This window comes from Rutilus rutilus (genome assembly GCF_951802725.1).
Source record: "Rutilus rutilus genome assembly, chromosome: 6".
Lineage (NCBI taxonomy): Eukaryota > Metazoa > Chordata > Actinopteri > Cypriniformes > Leuciscidae > Rutilus > Rutilus rutilus.
Genome location: NC_140214.1, coordinates 23,772,732 through 23,799,802, shown reverse-complemented (window position 1 = coordinate 23,799,802; position 27,071 = coordinate 23,772,732). Strand labels below are relative to the sequence as shown.

Here is a 27,071-nt window from a genome sequence, read left to right as displayed (position 1 = left end):
ACTTTGTGACCGACAACACAGAAATGAAGAGACAGTTAGCTGCATGCCCTGCTGGAGTTAAGTCGTATGCCGGTGTGGAGCTATGTGGCGACATTTAATAGCCTACATAATACATGGTTTTATTTTTAAAAAGGAGCTTTACACACAACCTTATCAGAGCTAATGATAATGACCTGTATTGTTATATATTTATGTAGTCTTGATTTGGGTGAGTAGAGTGGTTTTACATTTAAAAGGGTTGTAAATCTAGTTCAAGTAAATTTTAGCACGCCATAGTCAACTTTTATCAGGTAATTTCACAAAAACAAAAATGTGGCTAGTAAAAATGCTGTGTGGCTAGTAACTTTGGAAAACCACTAGCCACATTGGCTAGTGAGCAAAAAAGTTAATGTCAAGCCCTGCATGTAATGCACTAACACCAAGTGCATGTCCATCAACAAACCGATTATTTTTATTTGTACTTATTTATTTACCGAGTTTAAATTTATTGCGGTGAACATGTGGAAACTATCAATAACAGTGCATTAGCCGAGCTCTAGCGTGAATGACTGATGTAACAAATGTTGGTAAAACAAATCTTGCTCCATGCTTAATCTTTCCTCAAAGTAGTGAGAACGACAAGACAATCTGCATTAATAGACACAATTTTAGGTAATAGTGGCCCACAAACTGATTAGCAGAAGTATTTCAGTAAGACATGATGATAATGTGAGTTAGCCAGTTAGCAGGAGACCTACACAATATAAAACTCAAAACTAAGTATTTTGAACACCATCTTTCAAGAGTAAGCGGTTTACAAATCCTGCATTGAACTCCGAGATTTGAGAATCAGTCGTCAGTAAAATAAAGGGAACACAGCAAAAGTTTAGGATTATACCGCTGTGATATCATGGTAAAGATGAATTTTAACACTGATTCTCGTCCTTTGGCAGTGAAAAAAAAACTGGCTTTAGCGCCACATTGTACAGCACAGCGTCTTCTCGACATGATGTTATCCAGTATCCACAGGAATCAGCTGCAGGTTTGAGGTTCAAGTTTTCCCTGGTGTCTGCACATGCAATAAGTGGGCGGGCAATATGCTAATGTTTCGTTTTGACGTCACAACGAAACGGCTTATGACTCGTTTGAAAAACGATTCATTTAATTGACTCAGAGTGGACTCTTACTTTTTAAAGACAATAACTTTATATACGGTGCACTTTCAGATTTAAAACTTTGCAGGAAGTTTTCATTCACTTAGAGCTATGTTACACACTACATGAAAGGTCATTTTCAAAAGTCCGTAATAGGGGAACTTTAAATTCTTTCCCTGCTGCCAGTATAACTACAACTCCCACAATTCCCCGTTCCTTGAATCAGAAGCTGCGCATGCGCTGTGGCTCCAATTATTTTGTTCTCCCGCAAGCAATAAATGAAGAGTCGCCGGAACGTGCGTTGATCAAGACAAAACAATTACAAGCGGAAAGCGTTTTTCTCGTACGCAGATACTTTCATACATGGAGTCACACGACACCTAACTGTCATTCTCGCCAGGCTGCGGGGTCCGCCATCAGGGGATTGGAGGCCGAAAACACGGTAGACGAACAGGACATGAAGAGGTGTTTTTCTATGTAAAAGCTAGCTAGCTAAGCAGGGGATCGGAGGAGGAACAGCAAAGCATTGGAAGAGTTTTACAGCACCCCTCCTTTGGCAGAAAGGGCTACATCTGCTCTCATCCACACCGACCTGCTGTTAGGATGGCGCACCTCCGCGACATGCAGAACCAGGTAAATCCTTTGCCCAGCCGAGTCTGTTCATCATCAGGACGATTAATCTCATAATCAGTAAAACCACAGTGATGTTTAGTGAGCCTGTCATGTCATGACATATCTCGATTTAGAGTAATTGACTAAATTGAGGGCAGTCTTGACGTTAAATTGTGTCTGGGTAACTATTTTAATGCAGATCCTTTGAAAGAAACGTCTGTTTTTTGTTGTGTTTTTTTTTTTGTTACATTCCATGTAATATCTTAAATTCAATTGTAAATATTATTATATATATGTAAATGGTTCATATGTTGCTCATAGTAGAGCATCCTAAAGGATGTAATGTAGTCTACAAGGGTCCATAGTAAATGCTCACTGATTTTCTTCTACACCTTTCATTGAATCTCATATCACAACTCTACTGTCTCTCTCACACAGAATTCCCGGCTTGACCCGGAGGAGTATTTCACAAAGCAAGAGCGCATTGGGAAGGGGTCTTTTGGTGAGGTCTACAAGGGCATCAACAATCGCACTAAAGAGGTGGTGGCCATCAAGATCATCGACCTGGAGGAGGCGGAAGATGAGATCGAGGACATTCAGCAGGAGATCACGGTGCTCAGCCAGTGTGACAGCCCCTATGTCACCAAATACTATGGCTCATATCTGAAGGTACACTCTCCCATTGTTTGGGATCTCAGGCGTGTACAGACAAACAATAGTAAGAGGTTTTTTTTTGTATGTCATTACAGCATCTTTTAATATCAACATGAAATCACTTTCTTAATGCATGTTGACATGATTTATCAATGCATTATTCCAAAGAAAAAAATGATACCTTTTTACAAAGGATGTAAAGTTATGTTAACCAATGGCCAAATTGCTAGGTTTCTACAAACTGCAAGGAGATCTGTGTAATACCTGGATAGAGATATCTGTTAGCATTCCCCATTCATCTCAATTGCACTTGTCTAGTATGGGCAATTTTTAAATGTGTTATATTTACTCATATCAAACATATCAATTTGAATGGCTGTCAAAAGCTAAAATATGCTCCTTGCTGCTCAATGGTGTAATAACTGCATCTGCAAACATTGAGCCCTTTTCAAACTCACTTTTAGTAAGTAATGTCCACTGTCAAATCAATTTCTTATGGATAATATCAACCCCGCCCTATACTTTCTCTCATTAAATAACCTGTTGTTTGCAATTACCTTTTATTTATGTATTTATTATAAATCTGCTTTATGTTGACATAGATGCAAAATACCATATCTGTCATGATTTCCGACAAATTCATCTGCACCTTCAATCTTAAAATGTTTTCACAACAATTTTGGGCACCCCAAAAACACTTTACTCAAGAGTTAAAGGTTAAAGAACCATATTTTCTCACTCTGAATCTCATTTTCTGCTGTTGTGCAATGAAAATGGTTCCATGGATGTTAAAGGTTCTTCACGGAACCATCTATGCCAATAAAGAACCTTTATTTTAAGCCACATACCTACTGGAGTCTTATTGAAATATGAACACTAAATACAACAAATGTCATGTGACACTTGAAGAAATTGTGCTTGTTATTTTTGCCCTTTTCTATAGGGAACTAAGCTGTGGATCATCATGGAGTATTTAGGAGGCGGCTCTGCTTTAGATCTTGTAAGTAGAACAACAGTGGCTCTTCAGTTATGGGAACGTTTTCATGCGCGTATTCATGTGATCATAAGAGCCTTCAGCTTTCGACTAGGAAATATAATTTGTCTTCTACTTTCCTCCACACGTCTCAGTTGAAACCAGGACCGCTAGAGGAGACGTACATCGCCACTATACTGAGGGAGATTTTGAAGGGACTGGAATACTTGCATTCGGAAAGGAAGATACACCGTGATATCAAAGGTGTGATAACATGCACGTCTGCCTACTCGAATCAGGCCGGCTAGGAATGGCTTCAGATTTAATCATTTGCTTTGTGTGAAATCTGAACTATGTGCTGATGATTCATGTTGTGTCTTGTGGCAGCTGCCAACGTGCTGCTGTCTGAGCAGGGGGATGTGAAGCTGGCAGACTTCGGGGTGGCGGGACAGCTCACAGACACCCAGATCAAGAGAAACACTTTTGTGGGAACTCCTTTCTGGATGGCACCAGAGGTCATCAAACAGTCTGCATATGATTTTAAGGTGCGGAGATCCAGATAAATGGTCTTTTCTCAGCGTGCAAAAGAACAACGTGAATATTAATGTCCAAATGTGTCTGCAGAGCTGTGAAAACACACGTTCAGCACTCTGGCAGAAAGGCTGGAGTGGTAAAACTGTTCCCAAGCATTCAGCTTTCTTTCTTTTTTAAGTGGTAGGCATGGAAACCAGTCACTAACAGAGTTTACATTTTAGCGTAGTAGCAGCTAATCATATACATATTTGTATAATATCTAGTTGAGATCAGTGAAGACTATTTGGTTTGCTTTTTTGGCTGCAGGCAGATATTTGGTCCTTGGGAATTACAGCTATTGAACTAGCGAAGGGCGAACCCCCAAACTCCGACCTGCATCCGATGCGAGTGCTGTTTCTCATTCCCAAGAACACTCCCCCGACGCTGGAGGGCTCCTACAGCAAACCCTTCAAAGAGTTTGTGGAGGCGTGCCTCAATAAAGACCCTCGCTTTGTGAGTATTTTTGTATTCATTTCTTTTACCCAAACTTTTTAATTGAATTGTAGTCCATCACTGTTTCCACAAAAGTGTTAAGCAGCAAAAAACTGTTTTCAACAGTGAAGAAATGTCTCTGAAGGATCATGTGACACTGAAGACTGGAGTAATGATGCTGAAAATTCAGCTTTGCCATCACAGGAATAAATTGCATTTTAAAATATATGACAATAGAAAACAGCTCTTTCTTTTTTTCAATATATATATTTTTTTAACAATATTTCATTAAATAAATATGCAGCATTGGTGAGCATTAGAGACTTAAACCCCCCCACCCCACAATTATTACTTTTGATTGGTAATGTAGCTGTAATATAGCACACAACTTGTTAAAATAAATGATCAAGCTCTAATTGTAGACAGACATCTCAAGATTTTTGACATGAGGCGGTAAAAACATTGAGCATCCTGAGCAAGGCATCACTATTCTGGTTATGTGCAGCGGCCCACCGCCAAGGAGTTACTGAAGCACAAATTCATCACACGCTACACCAAGAAAACCTCCTATCTGACGGAGCTGATTGACCGATACCGCCGCTGGAAGTCTGAAGGCCACGGAGACGAGTCGAGCTCTGATGATTCTGACATGTATGTCATCCATCTGTCCATCATAATGCACATACTCTACAATCAATAACGGCCCTCTAATTCATCATGATGTATTATTCATTTCTTATTACTTGAGCCCTGTCCTTTTAATTACATCTCTGGTGAATTGATCTTCATGAGTTACAGCCTCTGTTTCTCCTCGTACTTGAACAGGGATGGCGATAGTGATGACAGAGACCAGTGTCCCATGTGGACGTTCCCCACAGTCCGACCCAGCTCCATGAACAAGCTCCAGAAGGGCTACACAAACACAGACTCAGAGGTGAGGATTCCAACATTTCATATTTGGTTTAGAAATGCATCAGTTTGGGTTGTCCTGTCATTGTACATCTTTTTTTTTCTCTTTTTTTTTTTAAAGGAAGAAAGTTCACAATACCAACATTTTAGTTGTGAAATTTCACTATTCATGTTACCAATTTTGATATCACAGCAAAAGTAAAAAAAGAAGTTCAAATTAAATTATAATAAATTAAACAAAAACATTAAAATGTTTCATTTTTCAAAGAAGCAACATTGCTTCAAATGTTTCATGTAATTATTCAAATAAATGAAGACTAGGTAGTGTTTTTCTCCAGGGTTTCTGCAAATTTAAGGTCACAAAAAGTCTATATATGGAATTACAAAATTCATAATTTTGTGGGGTCTTACATTTGATGACATGTAAACGGTAATCGCGATACATGGCCTAATATGATTTAAATAAATATGAGCGTTTCACATTTGCATCAAAATGCGGCACTGTTGCACATTTTTACAGGGTCATGGTTTCAGAGCAGTTTGCAGTCGATGAATAACATGCCTTTATGCCGCCATGCAATTGCTTATGCCAAGTTGTATTGGGGTACTTTTACACTGTTGCCGCGGGTTGAAGCAAGCCATCCCGGAATTTTACGGGAATGCAATTGGGCTAGTTTTGATTAGCAGTTAGGCACAATAGGCAGGTTTTGTTGTGCAGACCTGGCAACCCTGCTCATGATCTACAGTTGATGATTGCAATGTATGCAAATTGCAAAATTTATATTGCAATGTGTTGTAAAAGTGCATATTTTATTTCTCGCATATGTTTGAATGAGCAGCTGGAAAAGGTAAATCGGGCATTTCAAAATAAGAGTCCTGCTGCATTTTGGACTTGTTTATATTAATTCCCACATTATGCTTTTTTCCCCCTGGGAATTATTGGTATTTTGGTTGCACAATAAACTGTATCTGGCATTTAATTTAAAGGGTTACTTCAGGATTTAGCATTAAGCTTTGTATTGGTAGAAAACCTGTAGTATTTTAGAATTACCATGCTTTCCACCCTCATATCCCCCTGAGACAAGAGATTTATGTATTTTTTGTCTGGAAAAAATCCTCCGATGACGCAAAAATCGTCATTTTGCGTCATCGGAGGATTTTCTGGCCAGAGGCTAAAGACTACAGCCAGTAGATGGCGTTGTTCCGCATGTTTTCAGCCCGCCCATACAGGGTGGGATCTCACTCACAGAATGTACACGGTTGATGTGCGTTTTACCATTGCTAAGAAAAATTCCCGCTCCTCCGTGAGAGATGCGAGACCCGGCGCGTCTCAGTGATCATGCCACCGGCCTCGCGTTGTTCTCCCGCGGCCGTCAGCCTCGTCCTGCTCGCCACAGTAAACATGATGAATGAATGGCGACTGTAGAACGCAAAAGGCGAATCCCGGACATTTTGGGCTATCTCTAAATCCCTCGCAAACTCATCACGTAGGCTAGCTTTGTTGTTTTAAACTGCGCACTCTTACCGGTAGGCGTGGCCTCCTAAGACAGCGAAGCAAGTGCATTCTGGGAGTTGTTGTCTTTCATCCACATAAGCCAAAAATACATTTTCTGGCTTTTCTCAGTCTAGAAAGCTCCAAATTCAAAAATTTCTTCACATTTCTTCTACTTAAATGACCTATTTTAAATACACATTCATCTTCCCAGAGGTGAAGTATCCCTTTAAGGTAAATCCTGTGGTTTCACTGTGGGCCTTCCCGTCACAAGAATTAAGGATTAAGAACATTATTCATTCAATATAGAGATTTTACTAGTATCGGCACAGTAAAAAAAATTTGTATTGCCTTTTTTTTAAAGGGGTGGTTGATTATGATTTCACTTTTCTAACTTTAGTTAGTGTGTAATGTTGCTGTTTGAGCATAAACAACATCTGCTTGCTCAGTTACAATGCTCAGAGTTCAAAGCAAAGGAAGATATTTGCTTTTAAAGAAATTGTTTTTCAAGGACTACAACAAACAGCTGGTAGGGACTACACGACATTCCTCCCGGGTTAGTGACGTCATGAATCCGAGAATTTACATAAACCCCGCCCCCGGGAATGTGATTTATAGATTAGCATGACAGAATATGCTAATCAATGACTAGAAGATAACTCCACATCAGCTACATAAATTCATCAACTAACCATTCAGAAATGTTCTGTTGCATTCTACATGTTGTCACTTCTTGAGTCTCTCCATCATTGTCTGACTCTGGTTTGAACATAAAAGGCTAAAGGTTCAGTGCATGTCTGTGTAAGGTAAAAGGACAGGGAGCTGTTGTAGCTTTTATTTGATAAAAACTAGACATATTAAAAAAAAATTAAAAATATTGACAAAAACAACTAAATTACTAAACCGTACACTAAAGTTCAAATGAAAACAGAAAAAATATTACGAATTTAAAAAATGAACAAAAACTATAATAGTATATCAATAATACTGAAATAACACTTCGGTGTACCTGTTTTACACCATTTCATTTTCAGCATTAACCTTGTACTGAAGCACCAGTACTTTTGACATCCCTACATGAAAGATAATGTTATGGTTTGAATTTGTTTTACAGGCAGCTGAGACGGTAAAGAGGCAGCCCAAGTCACAATGTTTGTCGGCGCTGGTCTCTCCCATCTTCAGAGAGGTAAAAATGCACAATATCAAACTCTCACCTTTTATACATCCTGACTGGAGTTCTCTCTGTAAGCTTTATGCTTTTTATCACGGTGGCAGCAGATAATGCAGCAGTAAAGTAATAAACAGTGATAAGCTCTATGTTATCGAGTTAAATGTAAGTTAATCTGTTCTCCAGCTGAAGGAGAAGAGAAGGGCGTGTGGAGGAGGAATGGGTGCCATAGAGGAGCTGGAGAATGCCTTCAACCTGGCAGAAGAGTCCTGCCCTGGCATCTCTGACCTCCTGGTCACACATATGATGGAGAGAGTGTGCAGGTGAGCAGATCTGTACGAAGAAAAAGAACAGTGGTATAGAATATATGCCACTATTTAGGGCTTTTCACACTGCTCTTAAAGGGTTAGTTCACCCAAAAATGAAAATTCTGTCAGTAATTACTCACCCTCATGTCGTTCCAACCCCGTAAGACCTTCATTCATCTTCGGAACACAAATTAAGATATTTTTGATGAAATCTGAGAGCTCCTCCATAGACTTCTAGGTGACCGAAACTTGCTGGCCCAGAAAATGTATTAAAGAGATCGTTAATATAGTCCAAGTGACTACAGTGGCTCAATCAATATATATCAAGCGACAAGAATACTTTTTGTGCGCAAAAACAAACAAAAATAACGACTTTATTCCACTATTCATTTCCTTCTCTCTGGGCCTCGAGTGAATTCACGTAGTGTTTTTGCGCAGCGCGTCTGTGTTACACATCACACGCATCACACACATGATGTGAGCCTACATGGTGACGTGTAACACAGACGCGCTGCGCAAAAACACTACGTAAACTAACTTGAGGTTTACGGGGTTGGAACAACATGAGGGTGAGTAATTACTGACAGAATTTTCATTTTTGGGTGAACTAACCCTTTAACCCTGGGTTATCATCGTTCTAAACACTACTTTTAACCCCACATAAAGGAATGTTTCACACTTGTAATTTAGAAGCGGTTTTAGCACCGCTTTTTACCCAGTGTTATGAAACCTTGCTTTGCAGTGTTAACCCTGCATTGTGGTGCCAAAGTTTAGAACGTTACGACCAGAGATAGAAACTCGAGGCTGCAACTACGGACTTAAAGGGTTAGTTCACCCAATAATTAAATGTCTGTCATTATTTACTCACCCTCATGACGTTCCAAACCTGTAAGACCTTTGTTCATCTTCAGAACACAAATTAAGATATTTTTTATGAAGTCCGAGAGCTGTCTGACCTCCCTATAGACAACAACGCCACTACCACTTTCAAGGCCGAGAAAGGTATTAAAGACAGCTCTTGGATTTCATCAAAAATATCTTAATTTGTGTTCTGAAGATGAATAAAGGTCTTACAGGTTTGGAACGACAATGAGGGTGAGTATTTACTGACAGAAATTTCATTTAAGTGAAGTGACTTGACTTGGAGTTGAAGACAGAGACTCGTGAAAAACAAGTCATTCTGGTACAGAATTCCCGATTACGTTCTCTCGTTACTACCCCATATGACAGCATGAAACACAACATTTTAATATTCTTTCTTAATTCACACCAAGCCAGCGTTATTCTATACGCGTGTGACGCATCTGAAGGCACCCATATTCATCACCCATTGGAAAAGAGCTGTTATATAAATGAACAACAAACAGTAACAATATTTCCAAGTCTTAACTTGTGATAATCTGCGTGTTTGTGTCATTTTAATTTGAAAAGCAATTCATCCAAAGGGGAGCTGCGGTGTTGCACATCTGTCAAGGGCTTGCTTGCTGTCCATTTTCAAGTACACATGTTTCCATGCCCTTTTCATGCTTTTTCCCCAATTATTTACTACCATATATGCATATAATATCCAAATTTATCAAGTTAACTTTCATATGGACTGGACAACTTCGCATTTTATGAACCCTGTCCAACTCGTTTCCACAAATCTTGAGTCTGGGTGCATTATTATATCGCCTTATCACAAACAACACGCAGGCGGGAATGTTGTTCTTTGTGTTGTTTACTGTAGCACTTGTTTATACATGGGTTTTGTTACCGCCGGTGCACACTGGAAAACTACATTACCCATCACTGCTTGAGAACTACAGCAAACTACGGCAACTCAAACAGCTCAAAATATACAGCACTTTTTCTCTCTCGAGGTGACTGGCCCTGCTTTCCAAATGGTAAAATGTTATATGGTTTGAAAGTAATAGTTTTTGATTGTGAATAAAAATTTAATAAATGATTTATTAAAGTGATACTTTGTGTGCTTTATTAGACATTTTTGAAGTAGAAATCAGTTTTGATAGTTCAAAACACTGGTACTTACAAAAAAGTGATGGGAAACCGAGGCTTTCTGAAGCGTTTGAAGCTTTCATCAAATTCGACACTCAAAGCTTTTAACACAGTGCGCATTAGCTACATCTGGTGGGTGGACTTGTTTTCGCCGCCATATCTAACAAATCATTGCGGAGCAGAGGATATACGGTTTGAAAAAGCACGTGACCAAACAAAGCTTCGGAAGTCTGTGACATACAAGAGTGGAATCAATCTGGGATCAGTACAGTTCTAAATTAATTTGTGCTAATGAGACCACAACTCATGTCATGTGTAGCCTGGTCAACGGATTCACATATTGATCAATGATATAAAATATACAAGTATAATTAATATTTGACTTGAGTAGTTGAAAAAATATTTAGAGTGAGCTGTTTAACCCTTATGTTCTGTAGAACCCAGCTATAAAACATGATTAAATGCAATTAGAGGTGTGACGTGCATTCAGATTCTGTCTGGTGTTGTGGTTACATTTGACTCAAAACTATTCTACTGAATCCCAAATAAGTGCACACACACACACAGCTGTTTGTGTGTCTGACGGCCATCGAAGTGACGGGATAATCATTTCCCTTTTATGCATCAGGTGGGGTCACGATACAGCAATTTTTTTTCAGACCAGCTCTCTGATACTACATGACGTTCGAAGCTTCAAAACGTCATCAATCACGTGGTATTGTCATTTCGATACAAGCATCGATAGAGCGTGTGATACAATAGTGCTTTGAAAACTGTCAGAGCATCAGGGCCCCGGTATCAACCGTCCCATCACTAACAAAAACTAGGAAAACTATTGCTAAAAATAGAACAGAGACTTGAGACTTGAATTGGACTCAAAGACTTGTGAACATGTCTGGTTACGACTAGATGCTCAGCAACCAACAACCAATCACGTGCTTCATATTCACATGCTTTGGACAGTCACAGAAACTGTCTCAGTGTTTGAGGGGGAAATGTCAAATAGTGACTGAAAGTGACAATTGGAGTAAAGAAGAGACCGTTTCATTATTACATTCTAGTCTGAAAAGTCCATGAATACCCAGGAGTAATTGTTAACCCCGGGTAAATTAGAAGCAATGTGAAACGTGAAGCAAGATAACCCAGGATTCCTTTTACCCAGGGTTTACAAGGATACAGGGTTAATTTTTTTTAATGTAATAAATGTCATGTTCTGCTGTAAAAAAAACTCTTCTTTTGTGTCAGGTTTGCTCTGAATGGCAACACCAAACCATCATCACGGTGAAGCCCCGCCTCTGCTGCTGCTCCTCCCTCCTTCATCAGGACCACAATACGACTGCCCATCCTCCACCCTCTCTTACTCCCAGAGAACTTTTAATTAGTTATGATTAAATATTTTTACAGTTTTCTTTATAGAATGGAAAGTATTTAAGAGAAAAAGCCATGTCATGGAGCGAACTGTGTTTACCTGTTAGATCAAAATCCTATTATAAAGTGTTTATGGAAACATTGTGTTTGTGTGGTAATTGGTGTGAATTGTGGTAATTACACATTTGTCAAGACCTCTTTAAATATTTAATGAAAATTATACAATGTGCATCATAAAGTAAGGTTCTCAGGTGACATGGGGCATTTACAGTTATATTTATAAAGACATGTAGGGGAGTCTATGGTCTTATATTTATCTATAACCAAAACTTATACAAAACTATGTATGGTTGTGGTATATTAACGTTACCATTGTGCAAAAAGCATGCATAACACAATAACATTACTATTAAATAGATACTGTTATCAGACTGTTGAGCATGAAAATGCTCAAAGATTTTATTTTAATTATGCTCTGATATCTTTTATTTTTAATAAATGCTCTAATGTCCTTTGTTTTTACATACGCTCAAATGATATTCCAATGGTTCTGGATCTTGTAGCATCTGTGTTCTGTTTCTCAATCTGTATCACGATACTGTCCTCACCTGAGCTCGAGCCCATTAATCCATGTACTGTCAATAGGTCAGGCCTCTCACATTTACACTTTCAATATTACATAAGCTAATTTGATGCGGAAAGAACGATATTACTTAGAAAAACTTCATTGGTACAGTTTGTTTCACGACCTCTAGTGGCCATCGAGTTACTGTTTTATAATTAGGCCACCATTTTGACACGTCCTTTATGACCTTCCCGCTATAATCACCAGCAAATTGATATCCGCACAACCCCAAAAACTGTTTAATACAAAATGTTATTACAAGATTATAGACAATAATGGTTTAATAGAAAGTTTTCAAGTGAAACTGGAATGTGGGCAACTGCCGTTTTCATGGCCAAATATGGAAAGTAAAGCTCAACTGTTTACGTTTGCTTTTGTGTAACAGATATAAACCCACATTTCAGATATTATTTCATTGTAACATTTGAATAAGAAATTATTTATGATATAGAAATTTGCTTTAACCACAGGAATAAGATACAAGTTTTAGCCATAGATCCCAAAAGAAGGTAAAAACTTGGCATGCATCAATGTCAGAGCACAACAGCATTTTTCAATGTATCCAAATGTCCACCAAGGAAATTTTACATTGCACTCATACCAAACCAATGTCTGACAGTAAATACATGACATTATTCACTCAGGTACAAATAGAAATAAGCAAAATGAGCATTAACATCGGAAAAAAAAACCGTATTCTCCTTCATTAGATAGCATTGGGAATGAATCATGGGTCACAGTATAATATTTTGCATCTGTTAGGGGACCATTCGACTGAACAGCAAATATATTTCAAGACTTCATGCAGGGAAGAGAGAAAAACCTCCTGAATAGGAACAGCAATCTTTCTGGCAATACTTACAAACAGTATAAAATGATTTCTCCAAAAACATGATGCAACAAATGCCACTGTGACACTCAAATTCAACAGCTGCTTGTATTTTCACAGTGTTGTTTAGCTAGACAGGATAAAGTGTTCTGGAGCTACACTACTACTAAAGCTGCTCTTCAGTAGAATTTGGCTCTTGTAACAGAAGAAAAACATACTTTTATCTTAATTACTGATGGTTGTTCTTCATTTTTGGTTACTGGAACAGGAAAAAAAATTATGAATATTAGCAACAGTATTTGAATAATAAAAAAAAAACGTTAACACTGCTTAAAAAATTTGGGGGAAAACCCTCATACAAGATTGAAAGAAACTAAGAAAATGGCAAGCAAGATGAGCTAAGGATCAGTCTCTCCTCTTTCTCCACATTTAGCAACACTTCCTCTTCTCGTTCTGTGTCTGAATGGGTCAAGCTCGAATCACAAGTCGGCATCTATAAGAAATACAAACAAAAACAATCTCCCTAACTGCATATTTAATACCAAAAATAAATTGCCAATTTTCTCTAAAACAAAAGAGTGACTCAATATTAAATTATATTTCAAGTTATGCAAAATACATAGATTTGCATAAAAATACATTTACAAAATATTACATTTTTACAAAGTAAAAGAGTCTAAAAGGCAATAATATCAAATATAACATCAAATGTTGAAGAGCAGGCATGGCTTACTTGCTTGCTTTAATGTCTGTGTTTGTAATGTGCTCTTACCGTGTTTCTCACAGGTGTGGGCCGTCTCATTCGTCTCCCTGCTTCTGCATCTGCGCCTGCATCTTAGCGATCATCTCCTGCATCCGCCTCAGCTGAGAGAGACGCACACAAACACAATCACACACTGAGCTTCACACTCAAGCAGTTGTTTAACAAGTTCAGCTTGTTTGGTTTGAGAGACTGTACCTCTTTCTCCTTCTCCTGCAAGATTATATCCTTGTCCATTTCCTCTGGCTGCTCCTGACCCTTCCTGCAAAACACAAAGCAGGTGTGAGGGGACGCACACACAGCTGTACTGAGCACTGAAGTTTAATAAATGATCATTTATGACACAGATCTAACAATTACTTTATTCTGTTGGCAAAACTAAATTTCTAGGGCTGCCAAATGTTGAAAAATTATAACTGAAATAAATGCCATGTAGCTTAAATCAATTATTCAGAATATCGTTAAATATAAAATAAATTATACTAGATAATTATACTTTAACTAAAGATATAAAATTATTGTAGCAGGCATATAATTATACTTTTGTGTGTGTGCACACATACATAATATATAAATATAATAATATTTATAAATATATAAATATAATAATATACACGTTATATAAACAAACTTTCATGTTAGAATTGATTAATCGTGTATATATAAATACACACATATGCATGTATACATAAGAAATATTTGCATATATATATATATATATATATATATATATATATATATATATATATATATATATATATATATATACACACACACACACACACACAATTTATATTATATATAGATATATTTTATATGTAAATAAAATTCTTAAATATATACATGCATGTGTATTTATATATACAAAATAATTGTACACAGTACTATATACACACATATACACTCACCTAAAGGATTATTAGGAACACCATACTAATACTGTGTTTGACCCCCTTTCGCCTTCAGAACTGCCTTAATTCTATGTGGCACTGATTCAACAAGGTGCTGAAAGCATTCTTTAGAAATGTTGGCCCATATTGATAGGATAGCACCTTGCAGTTGATGGAGATTTGTGGGATGCACATCCAGGGCACGAAGCTCCCGTTCCACCACATCCCAAAGATGCTCTATTGGGTTGAGATCTGGTGACTGTGGGGGCCATTTTAGTACAGTGAACTCATTGTCATGTTCAAGAAACCAATTTGAAATTATTTGAGCTTTGTGACATGGTGCATTATCCTGCTGGAAGTAGCCATCAGAGGATGGGTACATGGTGGTCATAAAGGGATGGACATGGTCAGAAACAATGCTCAGGTAGGCCGTGGCATTTAAACGATGCCCAATTGGCACTAAGGGGCCTAAAGTGTGCCAAGAAAACATCCCCCACACCATTACACCACCACCACCAGCCTGCACAGTGGTAACAAGGCATGATGGATCCATGTTCTCATTCTGTTTACGCCAAATTCTGACTCTACCATCTGAATGTCTCAACAGAAATCGAGACTCATCAGACCAGGCAACATTTTTCCAGTCTTCAACTGTCCAATTTTGGTGAGCTCGTGCAAATTGTAGCCTCTTTTTCCTATTTGTAGTGGAGATGAGTGGTACCCGGTGGGGTCTTCTGCTGTTGTAGCCCATCCGCCTCAAGGTTGTGCGTGTTGTGGCTTCACAAATGCTTTGCTGCATACCTCGGTTGTAACGAGTGGTTATTTCAGTCAAAGTTGCTCTTCTATCAGCTTGAATCAGTCGGCCCATTCTCCTCTGACCTCTAGCATCAACAAGGCATTTTCGCCCACAGGACTGCCGCATACTGGATGTTTTTCCCTTTTCACACCATTCTTTGTAAACCCTAGAAATGGTTGTGCGTGAAAATCCCAGTAACTGAGCAGATTGTGAAATACTCAGACCGGTCCGTCTGGCACCAACAACCATGCCACGCTCAAAATTGCTTACATCACCTTTCTTTCCCATTCTGACATTCAGTTTGGAGTTCAGGAGATTGTCTTGACCAGGACCACACCCCTAAATGCATTGAAGCAACTGCCATGTGATTGGTTGATTAGATAATTGCATTAATGAGAAATTGAACAGGTGTTCCTAATAATCCTTTAGGTGAGTGTATATATACATATACACATATATATATATATATATATATACACACATATATATATATATATATATATATATACACACACACACATATACATACATATATATCTATATATCTATCTATCTATCTATCTATCTATATACACATATACATACATACATATACATATATATTACACGATTAATCAATGTACAATTCAAGTAAGAATTAAAAATGATATATATAATCTTATAGTGATAAAAAAAAACTTTTATATGCCTGACAAAAATTTAATATATCTCTTATCTCACAAAAAAGTCTGGCATTTAAAATGTAAGTGCTCTGATGATAGGAAAATAAGGGGCAGTAATTGTTTATTTTTGCTAATTTTGTAAAAACAAAAATTATCTAAATATATATATATATATTATTTGAATTGACAGCCATTGAAATTACACAGCAGATTTACATTGTGATTGAACAAAAACTGTGAATTAGTAAACCACCGGCAGAGTGTTTTGCGATGCAGAGTTTAGGTAAGAAGGAAAAGACAAACCCAAGTTAGTAGTGCAAGCGTGTAACAAGCTGAGCAGAAAGTTACTTCGTGAGTATTTGTGTGAGCGAGAGTGAGAGTGTTTTAGCAGTGCTAGCGTCAGGCTGAAGGACAGGTGGAGCTGTGACTGAGCTCCCAGCAGTACCTCCCCCTCCTATCCTCTGATGAACAGATCCCACAGCTTGCTGCAGATCCATGAGACTAACTCAACACAGCACACATTAAAACTCAAGATTTCATCTCTCTACAGTCCATGGAAGACAGTTTATTCAGCTTAAACCAAAGCTTATCTTCTCCTTTTATTTTTGCTATCTGCTGACTGCTTATGTATGTCTTTAGCAAAATGAGAAGTGACTATGTAAAGTTGTGCTATTTCAATACATCTGCTTAGTCCTGCCAGTGTTGTGATTTTCAAATAATCTGACTACACTCACAAAGCTCTGCTTTTTTTTTATGGAGGTTGAGGGAGGAGGTGGGGAAAGACAGGCAGAGCAGTACGTACGCAGGCGACAGAGGCAGAATGTAACCATGGGAGGACAACCTGCCGCCTCGTTTGAGGCGCTCCGAGCGGAAGTTCTCATAGTGAAGGTCCTGAGTGACTTCCTGCAGGTCCTGCATGTGGGTGCTGCACAGACGCCAATAACCATCATTAGACAATAACAACAGTGACTGAGGATAAAGTACATGATCTTAGAATGAATATGAGGCTGAGAGGGACAGAAGTACAGTCCATTTAATGGTTTAACTTTTTTTTTCTTTAGCATTAAGTTTTGTCGACTGAGTGATTGACTCCAAGCTTCCTCACAACCTCATTTGTGTAATATCAAGAATTTTAGAACATTAAACAGAAAATATCTTAAAAGTTATTCACATTAGCATGGTGCGAAGTTTAAGGAAGTCGTTGTGTTCTGGGTTTTCCACCTCCACCACGCCCCATGGATACAAACGCCCTCTCACTTTCTTCCCTTTAGCCTCAATCTGCTGGTTGGATCCCACCACGGCAAACGGTATACTGGCCTACAACAGAAAGACCACAGGAAACTTATGACAGAATGCGGCCTTGCTTGGATGCTTAGTTCGGTTTCCTACTCTCCAGGAGAAGAGTAAAAAAAGATGATAAAAAAAAACACATTTTCTCACCCTCATGTTGGTCTAAATTTGCTTGAATTGTGTTCTGCTAGTAATTCTTTTTCAACATTTAGTCTGTTCTTCACATAAATCTACAATACGACTTTTAATATAGTAAACAAATCATATGGACCACTTTTATGATATGCTATAATTCATTGTTTTGGGGCAGCAAGTTATTTATTTATTAATTTATTTAAAAGTCTTATGCTCACCAAGGCTACATTTATTACAACAATACAATTTAAACAGTAATATTGTGAAATATTATTACAATTTAAATAACTTGTATTTAAAACAAATGTATTCCTGTGATGGTAAAGCTGAATTTTCAGCATCTTTTTCTTGAGTCTTCAGTGTCACATGATCCTTCAGAAATCATTCTAATAGGCTGATTTGCTGCTCAAGAAACATTTATGATTATCAAATGTTAAAAACAGTTGTGCTGCATAACATTTTTGTGAAATCTGTTATACATTTTTTTTAATTCTTTGATGAATAGAAAGTTCAGAAGAACAGCATTTAAAAAAAAATAGAAATCTTTTGTAACACTGCTGTCTTTACAGACACTTTTGATTGATTTAATGTGTATTTGTTGAATTGTTTGTCAAGTATTAATTTCTTTAAAATAAAATCTTGACCCCAAACTTTTGAATGGTAGTGTATTCATGGTGCTTTTGTGTTTTTTGAAGTTTCAAACCAGTAAAAAAAAAAAAAAAAAAAAAAAAACACATTTATGCTTTTGTATTAACATACCTTGAGAATCCTTGTCTGCTCTTTGAAATCTTCATCCTCATCGGACTCAGCATCAGGGAGGTGATAGATCTTAATGCCGTGCTCATCAATTTCATCCAGAATCTAGAGCACGTAAAGAGATGCATATAGCCAACAAGCCAAACTTATGATCAATCCATGTCTGAAAAGAAATCAGAATGCTTACTCTGCGCTTGAGTCTCTCTCTCTCCCTCAGCGTCAGCGTATCTGCCTTAGCAATAACAGGAACAACATTCACTTTGTTGTGAATGGCCTTCATGAATTGGACATCTAGAGGCTTCAGTCTACAAAATTGGAACATGAGACAAGGAAATCAGCCATTTAAACCCAGACAAGAACTATGCGAACACTTAAACCTACAACAGTGGAAGCTGTCATAAAAAGTGTCTCAACTAAGATCTCACCCGTGACCCAGAGGGGAAATGAAGTAAAAGCAGCAGTGCACACGGTTGTCCACAATGTGCCTGCGGTTGAGTCCGCTCTCGTCATGCAGGTAGCGTTCAAACTGGTCATCGATGTATGCGATGATGGTGTTAAAACTTCCCAGGAAAAGACAGAGCATCTCTTTAAACACTTACAAAGACAGTTATTCACAAGCAACAGAAACATTTAAGGAGTTTGTCAAATATAGATTTAAAAAGCTCCATCCAAATGACAAATTAAAAAAAGTGCAGAACAAACTGTATGACTGATCAGGGATCTTCAACTTGTTTTTAATGTTAGGATCCTTCTGAAGGATATACAGAGCAGCGAGGGCCACATGCATCCAGCACCATTTTTCCCACATTTTACTCTTATTATTTTTTCTCTTGTTTAGAAATGATAGCATCTATCCTCCTCGTCGTGATTGGGTGGGCTATTTCTCACCACCCAATAGGTATCAGTAAATTTCATTCTAAATCATTTTTGCAGCTCGTTGTACATAAATGCCGTTTATCGGGGGGAAGTTTTGAATTCTGAATTCTACATTGTTTTCATCGTTCATCTCAAAAGTTCAAGGCAAATTTGATTCCTCATGATATAACCCCTTAAAAGAGCCTCAAACTAAAAAGTATAAGAGTGCAACATCCGAAAGTAAACCATCCTATTCAAAATCCCCAAGAAAAACTACTTAAATATTAGTTCATATTCTATGAACATAATCAACAATAAATAAATAAATAGTTTTTATATTTTTCAAATGTATCCATAGTATTTAATTTGATTATGTCATTGCAATGCATCAAGAGATTATAGTTTTTTCCCGATGCTGTTTATCAATTCAAAAAACACAAAGAATGGACTTGCTAACTAAATAAACAGTAAAATTAACGTACCAACTATGATTTAAAAAACAGTTTAAATTGAAGTTTTACAAGTGTGTATAAAGACTTTTTTTAAATCCCGATGGGAAAAATACTTCCGGAACCAAGGCCTCTGAAAAAGTGCTTTGGCCACTGTTGCACTCTATAACATCTATGTAAAAACAACGAGACATGAAAAATGCACCAGGCCTTCAAGAAAAAAAGGCTAAAGCAATTTTAACATGCACTGTAGAGATATATTCTATGACACTGGTCTGGGACAAAACCAGGGCATTAAAATGTCAATTTTCACTTGTATAATAGTTATGTGAGGGCATACATTTCCTTTTTCAGACATGAGCACTTGAATATCCTCTCTTTGCTGTTTTTGTGCTCAAGTGGGTCAGGGAGCAGTCAGGAAGAGGTCACACATGTTTCCTGTCTCACCACTTCCACACTAGCAGAACAGCATTCCCAGAGCTCAAAAAAAAAAAAAGAAGGAAAAAAACCACCTCTTCCTCCATTCCTCTCTCTAGTCTTTGTGTCTCCTACCAAAGACCGTCTCCAATTACACTATCAAATGTCTCTTTGTCAACCAAAGTTCTCTCAAAGAGAAAGTTCACCCAAAATAAATCTAATCTATTCAACCTCACACCATTCCAGATGTTTAAAACACAAGAGGATTTAAATAAAACAATCCATCTCTGTGACAAACTACTGTTCAAAAGATTTGTTTCAGTAAGATTTGTTTTTAAAGTCATTTATAATTTTATTCAGCAAGGATGCATTAACTAAAAGGACAGTAAGGACATTTATAATGTTACAAAAGATTTCCATTTCAAATAAATGCTGTTCTTTTAAACTAACAATTTTTTTTTTTTTCCTGAAAAAAAGTATCAAGTTTTCACAAAAATATTAAGCAGCACAACCATTTTCAACACTGATAAATCCAAATCAGCATATTAGAAGGATCATGTGACACTGAAGACTGGAGTAATGATGCTGAAAATTCAGCTTTACCATCACAGGAATATTTGTTGTAATAATATTTTGCAATATTACTGTTTTACTGTATTTTAATCAAATAAATGCATCCTTGGTGCAATGTTAGCGACTTAGCGTGCAAATAAATGTGAGTGAATGGACACCAAAGGTCCAAAAAGCACATACAGCCATCGTGACTAATCACTACAAGCTCAGTGAATATATCACTGTCTTCTGAAACAAAACACTAGGTGTGTGTATAAGAAAAATATCAACCATTCTCTTGCATTACATGGACTTTTTCATTTTTGGGTGAATTGTCCCTTTTCAAAAAAAAGAGCATTAAATGGGAAATCATGCCAAAACCACACAACATACACAAAATGTAAGATTCCTGTATTTGAGCTGCGCGTATTTTTAATGACCATCAAAGCAATTCTCACCAGTCCTGGCTGTTGATGGCGTCACCGTATCCAGGCGTGTCGACCACAGTGAGACGCAGCTTCACTCCGCGCTCCTCGATCTCCACCGTTGAGGCCTCGATCTGCACCGTGCGCTCAATTTTCTCTGTACAACAAGAGCACGTGTAAAAGATACATCAGACAAGGCTCAAAAAACAAGTTCCAACCTTCTGTGCAAAACTGCCTCATAAATATCAGCCCACTATTTTTACCCTTCCCCATTATAATGTTTAAAAACCTGAACAATATTCTATAACATCTGATGTAATTTCATCAGTGTTGAAACTCTCACCTGCAGCACCAGGAATGACCCTCTCCGGGTAGAGATCAGTGAGGAACAAGCTGTTGATAAGCGTGGACTTCCCCAAACCCGACTCACCTGAAAACAGAAGAAGTATTAATGAAGAAACATTAACTCATCATATCAACTATAAAAACAATTTGACAGGCAGATTGTGTTTCTCTACGCAACTAACAAACAGCAGAACGTCAAAGTGTTATACGCAATCATCAGGGGCCTCATTTATAACCGTTGCGTACGCACAAAACAGGCGTGCGCCACTTCCAACGCATAAATTGTGATTTCTAAAAACAAACTTGACGGAAAAATGTGCGCACCTGCACGCAAATTCTGACCCATGCTTACGAACATTTTGGAGACGGAGCAGTTTGGCGACACCGATGGTGAGCTGAGGGACTGACGGCAGATGAAGAAAAACCACTTAAAATCTTCTTTATGAATCCTAATCATAAATACAGTGCATGTTCACAATAACAGTTTAAATAAATAAAAGAATGATTTTAACTATGTTTTCCCTCTGATATACACATTTAGATTAAATATGCCATTCTCATTAATGGAGTTAAGCACTTAAATTACATGAAATCATTACCGAGAAGTTACAAAAAAAATTTGTATTCTAATAAACAGAAATATTTGTAGTGGATGCAATGGTTTTGAACACTTTTCCTGTGGCATGCTGTTTTTTTACTGTTTTAAAGGTTGTATCAGCGATTTCAGGCCCAAACATAAATGATCACATTCATCTAATCTTTCCTAACGATCCGAAAGATTAGATGAATGTGATCATTTGTGTTTGGGCCTTTTTTGGGCCTGAAATCGCTGATACAACCTTTAACTACAACGAGGATTGCTGCTATGGTTATTTCGGGGTGGAAACACATGTGCTCACAATCTTCCGATGACTGGGATTTATAAAGGGAATTTTGCGCAGGTTCTAATGCACGCATGGTTTAATAAGTCTGAATATTTATGCACGTACGCCATTTTTGGCTTTCGGCGCACGTACACTTTTAGTAAGGATCCTACGCACAGTTTTATAAATAAGACCCCAGATCCTCGAGTCAGTGTTTTTGTTCTCTACGTCTCAGTCGAGCTGTCTTCCATCATTTGCTGAAGCTGTGCAGCAGTGAAAGGGCTCGCGGCTGAGGTTCTGCATTCCTCTGTGATTTATTTTAAGACGATGGGATGACTGTACAATGGGCTCTGCTGAGCGGGCTCCCTCCCCCCACAGCAGATCTCATGTGTGTGTCAACATCTGTACACATACACACTCACAGGGCTGATGGGAGAGTCCGATCGCCTTAAAAAAAAAAAAAAAACTACGATTCATCAGCGCTGTGCCGCTGCCAAAGACACCAGTGAAATTTCACAACTCTTGCTTTTAATTTCAATACCACAGCAAAAACTACTATAAAGTTGAAACATCATTGCAGAATGCAGACAAGTGAATAGTCAGTAATAAAATAAGAAGAAAAAAAATTACACGCAACAGCACAAAAAAACAATACAACTCAACAAAGATACAAATTAAATAAACAGTGCTTTAAGTTTTTCAGGTAGGTCAAACAGCAGTTAATAAAACTAGTAAAATAAATAATATTGCTTAGTCTTCACTGTATAAATTAAATATAGGTTAATCCTTGTTAAAACTACAAAAGATGTTCAGTCAAGATCAGTGAGTGATTTTCTTTTTGTCTTTTGTTGGTTGATTATGACACAAACAGCATTTAAGTATATTAGGCTGCTGTCACTGAGACTGAGACTCGCCAAGACGGGCTTTTTGACACTTTTGTTATGTGTATTTTTCCATGCAAGCGCAAGAAGATGTGAATAAGAACTCCATTCCACTTGTGGAAAAACACACACAAATGATTGACTTTCGTTGCAATTCAGCAATTTTACAACAATTTTACAAGTGGTCTTTTACGCTGATCCCGGCCCATCGGTCAGCCCTTATTGTCGAGCCCTGGTATACAATATGCTTAAAATTGTTATTCAAGTATGTACTACTTTAATAAAAAGACAAGCTGCTGTAGCTTCTGTGGAAAAACGAATAAAGCATACCAGTCACAGCAGCAATCGTTCTCCCCTCTGCCATGTTTAAACTCAACTCTGCCCAACTCAGAAATCCAGGTATCAAAATCATCTCAGAATTTCCCAGTATTAAATACGAGTTGAGAGGGTGTTCATGTCCAATTTCCGAATAGGAATCTCGTATTTACGATAATACTGATAGCATGTGAAAGCAGCATAAGCTGTAGGTTTTACATTATTATTGGCAAGAAAAAAGGAAACTTGGTGTCTCTTGGTTAGGATATAAATCACATCAAGATAAAAGTGCTGTACAGCCTACAGAGTCTTCAAAACACAAATAGCATGAGCAAAAGGTTTAGACTAATTATTTTAGAGAGATTCATATTTTTTACACAGTAGAAGATCAGGGGAAAAAATCTACTTAATTCAAGTAAAAGTGAATTTGTTCACTATATTATGGTTGACATAAAAATAATTCGTAATATTTAGCGTAGAGAAATTATGTAGATGGCTTTTCATATAATTAAATTTGTATTTTCATTTTATGAAAAAAAAAGTTGTTCAAAAGTCTCATTGGTGTATATTGGTAATATTTCCAAGTTTATCAGACAAATTCAAAACATCACATCGATGCTACTTACCCACCACCATGAGAGTGAACTCAAAGCCCTTTTTCACCGATTTCCGGTGTACCTGGTTTGGCAAATTCGCAAACCCCACATACCCAGGAGTCTCTGGGTTTGTAAACTGTCCCTGCTGATTACAAGAGAACAGAACAATCGATGAAGACGCTCATTTAAAAAGCCTTACTACACGGCTCTCTAAAATACTTGATTCTCTCAAATCTCTCTCAAAACCATTTCTTTGCACGTCAACATAAAACCCAAACCCTGTGCAACATCCACCCGTCAGCTCTCATTTCCTTACCTTCAGTTTTTCAGCTTGAGACATTTTGAGCTCGAACCAAACCTGCAAAAATTATATTTTTTTTAAACCAGGCTTATTTACAGTATGGATGTAACCACTTTATATGAGAGAACAAATTTAAGTGTTAAAAAAAAAATGGACCATCTTTATGTCGCAGAACGAGTTGAACCTACATGTACGAGAAAGCTGTCGATAAAGTGAATAGTTTCACAGCTCTACAGGAACAGGAAGTCAGTTCCTGTCTGTGAGCATCAGTCTCACCACAAACCTGCACCAGCCATTTTAAGAGCACTAAAAGCAAGGACTTGTTTACTCATTTTAATTCAAATAAAGAAAGTATATTGTATTTTTGTTGAATGCAGTGAAAGAAAGAGAAAAAGTTATGGGCTTTGAGTTTGAATATTATTGTGGTGGACATTGGAGGGTCTTGGAGTCAAAAAGGCTGAGCATCACTGATTTAGACGTATCCTTGTAGAAGTGAAACAATAGGTTTTGAGGCACGTTTGGGACTCAAACATGATGAAATGCTCCAGGCATGATGATATGAACTCGAGGGCAGACAGAGACCATATAAATCAATATAAATCAAATGTGCAGAGTAACGTTAGACATTGATGATACGATTTAGAGATAAAAACGATTGTTTGTTCTGTACTCTGAACAGTGTACTCTTTTTATAATAATCCACAGAAGTACATTATAAAAACATGAAATGGTTAGAACTGATATGTACAATCAATGTGTCTTATTCGTACAGTACAGCTCTTTTTAAAGTAACGTTTCATGTTTAAAGTAGCTTTACAAGTACCAACAGTAAGCAAACAGAAAACGACTGGCAAGGAAAAACATAACGTGTGAATCTGTAATGCATAACAAAGTGCGTTTTGTTGTCGTGGGATGATGTAGGATTGTGGTGGTTTGATCTCTTTCTCGCGCACTAGTGACGATGACACACCTCTGATAACGGAGCTCATTCACAGAGGTTAAGAGTGAGTGACACACGCTAATCTTCAGAGAAGCAAAAGTCAGGCATCGGATAAAATCTGACCTGTGATCTGAGACACAGAAAGAAAGTGAATAAAATAATTAGATATACCTTTCAGGCGCGGAAAATCTTAAATTTGGTACTGCAGGGGGTTGAGGAGTCGAACAGCCCAAATTCCTGAGATTCCGGAACTCTCTCTGACGCCGCCAGCAAAAGCAAAAGTGTGAAGTAAGAAACTATAGAGTCTCATTGCTACAAAATAAAAGTCCCATCACAGATGAATGTAAATGTTGTTTACAGTCTCAGAATTTATGCACAAACCCGTCCCATTTAAATTGTTATTAAAATCGGGCTATTACAGTTTCTGTGTATTTGATTTCTTCCTCTTCCAGATTTCATTATATGGAGGATTTTTTATATGGAGTAAAAGAAAAAAGATTTTAGCTCTAAATTTTGTTTTAAACATATAAAAAGTCTTTCAACAACTGTTTCTTCAACAGAACATTTATTTCAGTAAATTCTCTGGATGTAAATTCTCTGGATTTCATATTGTAAATTTTAATTTCATAATTCAATATCCAGGGACGGATTATGATTGCAAAGGCAATTATCTCCAAAGGCCAGCCAATTTGATTTCACTTTATTTCTGGTGTCATAATTATATGAAAAAGTGGGTACATTTTGTCTTTGTATTCTGTGTGGTTCAGGAGACATGAAAATCTGCATTTTTCACCACTAGCACTGACATCACTTTAAGATGGCCGCCAAACAAATCCCATGGGACATTTAGTTGACCTTGGCAACATCAAAAATTCTTACCTAGACACCATTAGGGTCCCAAAAAAACAGGTTACAAAAAATGCCAAACAGGTACATGGGAACCTGTTTCTCCTGCAAGACTAACAGTGCTGAGGAATGTGATCCTGATAGTGCAAAGGACTTACTTAAAGATCTACCACAGTTGGAGCAAGGAAAAAGAAAAGCTTTGGATGATACAAATGGACATATGGAGAATTAACAGAAGCAGTAGTTGTCTATGGGTATAAATTATTCTAATATGGGTGTCATGTCAATAGATCAAGAAAAAGCATTCAGTCTTTTAAAGGTGTTAAAGAGTTTTGAAATTGGTGATCAATTTTATTTAAAATGTTAAATTGTTATATTCTGATGAATCAGTGTTAATTAAGGTTGGTGGAGGAATAAGTGTCCCAGTGACAGTCACAAGAGGTATTTAGACAGGGTTGTCCTCTTTCTGGACAATTATATAGTCTTGTAATTGAGTGTTTGTGTAAGTTAAGGAGAGATCTGGGTGGTTTTTCAGTTGCAGGTGTAAAGGAAACTTTTAAAGGGTATACTGTATGTCTGCTTATGTCGATGATATAACTGTTTGTATTTTAGGACAGAATGATGTAACAGCTTTGGAAACAAGCATTACGCAATATGAGATGGCTTCCTCAGCTAAAGTTAACTGGGAGAAAAGTGAGAGATTTATCATTGGGCGGTGGAGAGACACCAGACCTCCGAAACTTCCAGGATGGCAAAAGTGTAGGTTTTGTAGTGTTGAAGAAACTATGGAACATTTGTTCTTAAGATGTTTGAGACTCTGAGTTCTTTTTAAGCTGCTGGATACTTGGTTTTAAGGTTTTGGTGAGGTCTTCTCCCACAAAGTTTTTATTGGGGGACTCAAATACAAAGTGTCAATAGAGGAA

The 27,071-nt window shown here is 37.5% G+C and overlaps 2 protein-coding genes across 3 annotated transcripts; one reads left to right on the top strand and one right to left on the bottom strand.

Moving 5' to 3' along the window:
* Positions 1–1,352: 1,352 nt before the first annotated feature.
* On the top strand, positions 1,353–11,759 carry stk25b (serine/threonine kinase 25b). Its single transcript, XM_084412152.1, has 11 exons — positions 1,353–1,766; positions 2,184–2,414; positions 3,343–3,399; positions 3,528–3,636; positions 3,760–3,917; positions 4,213–4,398; positions 4,883–5,028; positions 5,203–5,311; positions 7,893–7,964; positions 8,133–8,269; positions 11,498–11,759. The coding sequence occupies exons 1-11, from the start codon at positions 1,737–1,739 to the stop codon at positions 11,535–11,537; spliced, it is 1,275 nt and encodes a 424-aa protein (XP_084268278.1). The 5' UTR covers positions 1,353–1,736; the 3' UTR covers positions 11,538–11,759.
* A 710-nt stretch (positions 11,760–12,469) lies between these two features.
* Positions 12,470–25,618, bottom strand: septin2 (septin 2). 2 transcript variants are annotated; one of them, XM_084412153.1, is made up of 13 exons: positions 25,474–25,618; positions 24,378–24,419; positions 24,092–24,206; positions 21,405–21,491; positions 21,095–21,218; positions 18,789–18,923; positions 18,551–18,668; positions 18,367–18,468; positions 17,354–17,499; positions 17,024–17,107; positions 14,033–14,096; positions 13,847–13,938; positions 12,470–13,567 (listed from the first exon to the last, which is right to left on the bottom strand). In XM_084412153.1, exons 2-12 carry the CDS (start codon positions 24,399–24,401, stop codon positions 13,873–13,875), a joined length of 1,065 nt encoding a protein of 354 aa, XP_084268279.1. In that variant the 5' UTR covers positions 24,402–24,419; positions 25,474–25,618; the 3' UTR covers positions 12,470–13,567; positions 13,847–13,872. The 2 variants fall into 2 exon arrangements, with proteins under 2 accessions (XP_084268279.1, XP_084268280.1); XM_084412154.1 differs by lacking the exon at positions 25,474–25,618 and adding an exon at positions 24,551–24,598.
* Between the last annotated feature and the right edge of the window lie 1,453 nt (positions 25,619–27,071).

What these genes read in the sequence shown, in the direction of transcription:
- stk25b (XM_084412152.1), top strand. Translation starts at nt 1,737, where the DNA reads ATGGCGCACCTCCGCGACATGCAGAACCAG. An exon ending in AGTCTGCATATGATTTTAAG is followed by an intron (nt 3,918 to 4,212) that starts GTGCGGAGATCC and finishes TTTTGGCTGCAG; the next exon opens with GCAGATATTTGGTCCTTGGG. An exon ending in AGCTCTGATGATTCTGACAT is followed by an intron (nt 5,029 to 5,202) that starts GTATGTCATCCA and finishes GTACTTGAACAG; the next exon opens with GGATGGCGATAGTGATGACA.
- septin2 (XM_084412153.1), bottom strand. Translation starts at nt 24,401, where the DNA reads ATGTCTCAAGCTGAAAAACTGAAG. An exon ending in AAACTTCGCACCATGCTAAT is followed by an intron (nt 17,108 to 17,353) that starts GTGAATAACTTT and finishes GCGTCTGTGCAG; the next exon opens with CACCCACATGCAGGACCTGC. An exon ending in CGCCTCAAACGAGGCGGCAG is followed by an intron (nt 14,097 to 17,023) that starts GTTGTCCTCCCA and finishes TGTGTTTTGCAG; the next exon opens with GAAGGGTCAGGAGCAGCCAG.